This window comes from Nelumbo lutea, chromosome 5, assembly GCF_056320005.1.
Source record: "Nelumbo lutea isolate HS-2025 chromosome 5, American lotus-T2T, whole genome shotgun sequence".
NCBI lineage: Eukaryota > Viridiplantae > Streptophyta > Magnoliopsida > Proteales > Nelumbonaceae > Nelumbo > Nelumbo lutea.
In genome coordinates this window covers 25,905,781-25,911,334 of record NC_142688.1, presented here as the reverse complement: position 1 = coordinate 25,911,334, position 5,554 = coordinate 25,905,781, and the positions used below count along the sequence as shown (strand labels likewise).

General features: G+C 42.7%; 1 protein-coding gene across 1 annotated transcript; it reads left to right on the top strand.

The window, feature by feature from the left end:
* The first annotated feature begins 224 nt into the window (after window positions 1-224).
* Window positions 225-1,381, top strand: LOC148851159 (auxin-induced protein 6B-like). The gene has a single exon (XM_088946468.1). The coding sequence runs from the start codon at window positions 339-341 to the stop codon at window positions 813-815; it is 477 nt and encodes a 158-aa protein (XP_088802594.1). The 5' UTR covers window positions 225-338; the 3' UTR covers window positions 816-1,381.
* The last annotated feature ends 4,173 nt before the right edge of the window (window positions 1,382-5,554 follow it).

Here is a 5,554-nt window from a genome sequence, read left to right as displayed (position 1 = left end):
CTTTTTCTTAATAAATTTACCCTTATTTTAAAGTTGTGTATTTTATTTGGACCAAAATATCAAGATACTCCTTTGAAGTATAGAGGGAAATTGGTATTTGGCACCATGCATTGCCACTGCCAGTGAGCAGTGAGTGAAGGATACAATGCAATGTTGTGATTATCTCCAACACGGAGGGCATTTTGGTATTCCTCTATTTATAAAACCATCCCTCCTAAGTCCCCTACTACTCCCCATTTTCCCTCACTAGTCACTACTCCCTCAGCCTCACCCGCTGCCAAACTAAAAACCATTCCTCCCTTCCTTCTCTCGCCTTCTTTTGTATTCTTGGAAGGAAAATGCCTGCCGGCATCGGAAAATGCAGCAAAATCCGGCACATCGTCAGACTCAGGCAAATGCTCCGGAAATGGCGCCAGAAAGCCGCATTGGCCGCGCGCATCTCTTCCCGTGCTCGTATCCCATCCGACGTCCCCGCCGGACACGTGGCCGTATGCGTGGGCCGCAACTACAGAAGATTCGTGGTGCGGGCGACGTACCTGAACCATCCCGTCTTCAAGAAACTTCTGGTTCAAGCCGAGGAAGAGTACGGCTTCACCAATCAAGGTCCGCTGGCGATCCCATGCGACGAGTCGCTCTTCGAAGAAATTCTCCTCTACCTCTCTCGGTCCGAGTCTGCTGCTAACTCTACTCGGTACAGCAACCTAGAGGACTTCCAAAGATCCTGCCACGCGGGGGGGATCAGGACCACTTCTCTCGACCTCTGGCCCGAATCTCGTCCGCTCCTTCACGGCTTTGCTGACAAATCCATCTGGTAGTCAAAAACCGTCCCATTCCTAGGTTGTTAGAGAGCTCCGGCTCTCAGTCGGACTATTACGGTCGGCGTACCCTCCAAGCAATTGAATTCAACCAATTATTACTAGACCGGACAACATAAACTCAAGTGACAACGGCGATTAACAGAAGGAGGACATGTGGGTACGAATCTCCCAAGCTGCACAGGTTTTACCCAGTTGGTCTGTCTACTTCTTTTTGATCAAGTGAGTGATGGAGGAGGAGCTGGTAAATTGTTTCTTTTTCTTATGTGAATGGGGGGGGGGGGGGGGGTTGAGTAAATTGTGTTTTGCTCCTGAGAATGTATGGAGATGGCAAAGTGAGGGAGGTTTAAGGTTTTCCTCCGAGTCGTCCCGAGTTCGAAGCGGGGGAAGGAATAATTAGGATGAAAGGAGATGAAAATGAGAGGTTTATCATTTTTCAGAGAAAAGAAGGAAATGAAAGTTGCAGATCAAAACATAGTAGATTAGTAGGAGCGAGGGAGGGAGAAGCGTTGGCAGTAAATTTATTGTTTCCTTCCCTGTGTTGTAAATTATGTGATATATTTAATTAATTAAGGAATCCAAGCCCAAGTTATAGAAAAAAAATTGATTATTTTCTGTGTAAATTTTACAGTTTAATTTTGCTTATTGCGATATAATTTTTGTTTTCTGGGGGAGAGAATCCGTGAGCCACAGATGGAAGACTGAGGGAGCATTTCCAATTTTCCATATTGGATCTCCTCTTCAACTCCCATCCAAATATGCAATCCACGTCAAGCAACCTCTCTCGGCTTCTTTTCTTTCTCTCTCCGAACCGCGTACCTCCGGTAGATTTCATTTCAGTTCAGTCCTCAGTCCTCAGCTGAGATTATATATAGTATGATATTCAGCCTTTGGAACTTTGAAATATAGAAGAGGGGGGTAGGCCTGCCTGGTTGATAGGGCGTTGGTGGCTCCCTCATTACACCCAAGCAGAGCGGAAGGCACTGGTACATAGTAGGCGTACAGTGTATACAAAAGCATTCTTCGCTATTATGAATGGACGATAACATGGGCTAGCTGTTTCTAGAACCAGATATGATCAACGGTCAGGATGTGTGAACATGAGGATCCAACAGAGAGAAAAAGAGAGAGATCTGATTTGTGATTTGTCACTTGCAAAGGATGCTGCATACAAAAAACCGGGCTCCACCCCACGTACCATGGACTGACTGAATTATGAGGCAAAGCCCATAATTTGGCACCTTTTATTCAATCAGGGTGTGCCCACTATCTCAGTTGCTGTAGCCTGTAGCCTGTAGCCTGTAGCCTGTAAGGAGATGGAACCAATGCTTCAGTTATGTTATGAGCAGAGCATTATCAGAGACCATCACATGGTGTGTGTATTCACTATTCAGAGACCCAACTCCCAAGTGGGGGCCATAGACATGGAACAACAAGGCCTGGAGCTGCTTCATTAACATCTTTTTCAAGAATAAAAGTTAAATGAGGAGGACTGAGGGTGAACTTTGTATGGATTCATCATCTTAAGTAAAAGGGCAATGCATGTGCGTGCACTGCATTGCATTTGCAATTTTGCATGCATCGGTATTCGGTAGGAGCTCCCTCCCCCTCTCTCTCCCATTAGTCAGTCGTTTACTCAAAAAATTTTTCTTTTTCTTTTGAGTCTTGTGACGACCCCTAATGGTAAGACCTGGCCGCTACCAATAGCCTATAGCCTATAGGGAGTACTGTCAGTTTGATTTCACATATATAGGACCGAATCCGGATCCGCCTCGCATTTCCTGATGCCTGATGCCACTTTTCCAATGCCAAGGGCCTGGGCCTGGGCCTGGGTCTGGGTTTCAACTTGCCACCCTCCTACAAGCTACAACTCTCAATTAAGCTTCTTCTTTAGACATGAAGGTCCCCTTTGTTTGCTTCCACGTCCTGATATCACATGTCTAACCCAAGCTACAACTCCATTGCAGTTTCTGTCTATTGATATTATTGACTTAATTCATTTGCAACACCAAAACGAACCCAACCAAAAAGGATTCATTGTTTAGATATAGTGAAGTTTATTATTTTTTTTAAGCTAAAACTCATTAATAGTAATAGAGAATTGATAAAGGGGCGGGGGGCAAGCGGGGCCTTTTGGGCCCCCAACCATGTTTCCATGTCGAAGATAGCTGGGTCGTCAAGACTTCTTTTTCTGTAGACGACTTGACTAGCAGACCAATTCATAAACCAGGTCGAGAATTGAGCGTTTGGCCAACTCTCTTACTCTAGCTCAGAAAATAAGTAGAATAAAAAAAATAAGACAAGAGCTGATGGGTTTGGGTCGAGTCGTGGATTGCTACGTCACAACCCCTATGTTGACGTTTCAACCGGCAAAGAATATCATTCTTGGCCTTTTTCTCGGTAATCTATCATTCTTTGGGCTGGGCATTCCAACAAATTATCAAGTCCATCTGAAGAATAATCAATTTTTGAGTTCTGGGCCCCTATTACTATTAGTTTAGATTAATTGTAAGCTCGACTTGTTTTACGGTTGCTAATAGATTAAAACATGAATGAGAGCAGACATGAAGACATATTCTTCTATATGTACGTCTGGGAACTTATAGACCATGCGATTGTCTTGACTTTGACCAATGGATATCCATGGTCATGGACCCCAGACCCCCTGCAACTACGTTTCTGTATCTATCTCTGAGAGCAGGCCATGTAGATTGCATCGAATGAGAATTTAAAGCTATGAGATAAGTTGTATACTACCTAATCAATGAGAATTATATTCATCAAAATTCAAAATTATTTAGGGGCCGGGGTGGTTTTGATTGGTCAAACAAACATTCAATACAACGATTTTGATATTTGTCTTCTTTTTTTTTTTTTTATGGATTTAGAAAAGTCAGTGTGCTAAGCTAATCACATGGCAAATAGCAAGCTAACAACCCTTTGTTTTTTTTTTCGCAAAATAAAAAAAAAAAAAAGAAAAAACCTCTTTTTTCTTGAAAATAAGAAGTCGGCTTATCTCGTCATTATAAGTCTAAAAAGAAGGATTTAATAATTTTAAGAGCGTTCAGACCTTAATGGTGAAGTTACAGCAAGTGGCAGTACGTCACAGTAGTATACGTTAATCGGAGAAATTAATCGGAAATGTCCTCCTCATCATTATTATATATGGCACAAGTAGAGATTATTTCTACTTCTTGTTCTTAATTATGTTGGTGAAAGGAACTGGATTAATTGTTGATGATATAATATAGTGTAGGCCGGCCTCAAGATATACCAGAGCTGGCTTTCAATTCTATATATTCATGACAGTGCACATGACTTAGGCTTCTCCTTTGCGTGAGAAAGCCGAAGACTTTTGGTTACTGTGTGATACAAACGCAAACTCTGACCATGATATTATCGATCGATTGAGGACAAGAAAATCTCGTAATTACTGCTTGTCTTCTCTAATTACATACGCTAGCTGATTTCCATCTCACTGTCCTATCCTATTCCTGTGTCGAAAACTTAAAACAGTAGTCGTTTGTATTTGTAATGTCAAAAGTCGACCCTTACCTTCATTCACAATTAGTCCCCGGCCGACCCCCCTAAGGCCCAAACTGCCGCACAACCTACAATACAGGTCATGGTTTTCAAAATTATACTGGACCGAACGGTTGGACTGGAAAAACCTAAGTGATCGGTTTCACTTTCCTCCAAATGTTAGACAATTTTGTATGCCCTTAACTTCAATCAAGATGATGTACTTTATAAATTTATTGTAAATGAATAAAAATGCATATTTGATTCATGTTCCCTTGGTATGTTTCTGTGTAATTCCCTTAAACTGGACACTTAATGAGACTCGTGTTATTTTAAAATGTTCACAGCCAGTGGGTCGGTCTGGGAAGACCTATCCTGACAAGGCTAACACTGTGGTGCCACCAAGTCGGTTGGGGTGGCCTGTCTCAGCTGCCAGGGTGAGACCCTAGGCACATACAGTGTATGATTAATTGAATTTATGAACTGGACCAAATTTTCAGTATTGCCCTGGACCTTAGAGATTGATGGGCAAAACTGAAAAGTTACACCCAACCCCTACACTCGATTATGATACTGTACTAAGTATCGGATTGTGTTGTCTTTGATATACTAATCAGTGAGATCCTTAGCGGGGGTCAAAACCTGGGTATGTTGGGACAGTCTAAGAATTCATCTAAGTGGGTGATCATAGTGACATGATCAGCCCCTTTGTCAAACAAAGGTAATGATCGGGGAAGCACTCTCACTGATGGAAACCAAGACTTCCGGCAGCCGATTTCAATCGTTGAGATTTGTTTTGCAAAATATATTTTATATGAGATATAAAAGTATATATATTATGGTTTCGAAATGATTTGCAAAAGGTTTTAATTCTCGGGGTCCATATAAGCAGAGAATGCAACACTGTTCCTTATAGCCGAGGGAGAGGTCCTCTCTTGTCGGGCAGTGTGTGATAATTATGGGCTGAGAGGTTAAGTGTAAGACCATTGAGGATAATACCCGATGGGCTAATCTTGCATCTGCCCACAGTCCCTGGGTGTTACAAGGTGGCTTGGCCCAGGGACCACTTAGGGTAAGTGTTGGGCCCATAGAGCCCATAAGATGGGTTTCGGGGGTGCACTGTCCATAACAGTGTATTCGGCTAGGCTTTGTAACGAAGGCTGAGCTGAACCCATGTGGCTGATGTGTAGATCAATGTTTGGGTCCCACGCCATGCA

Excerpts from the sequence above, each read along its gene's own strand:
- LOC148851159 (XM_088946468.1), top strand. The coding sequence starts at position 339 with ATGCCTGCCGGCATCGGAAAATGCAGCAAAATCCGGCACATCGTCAGA.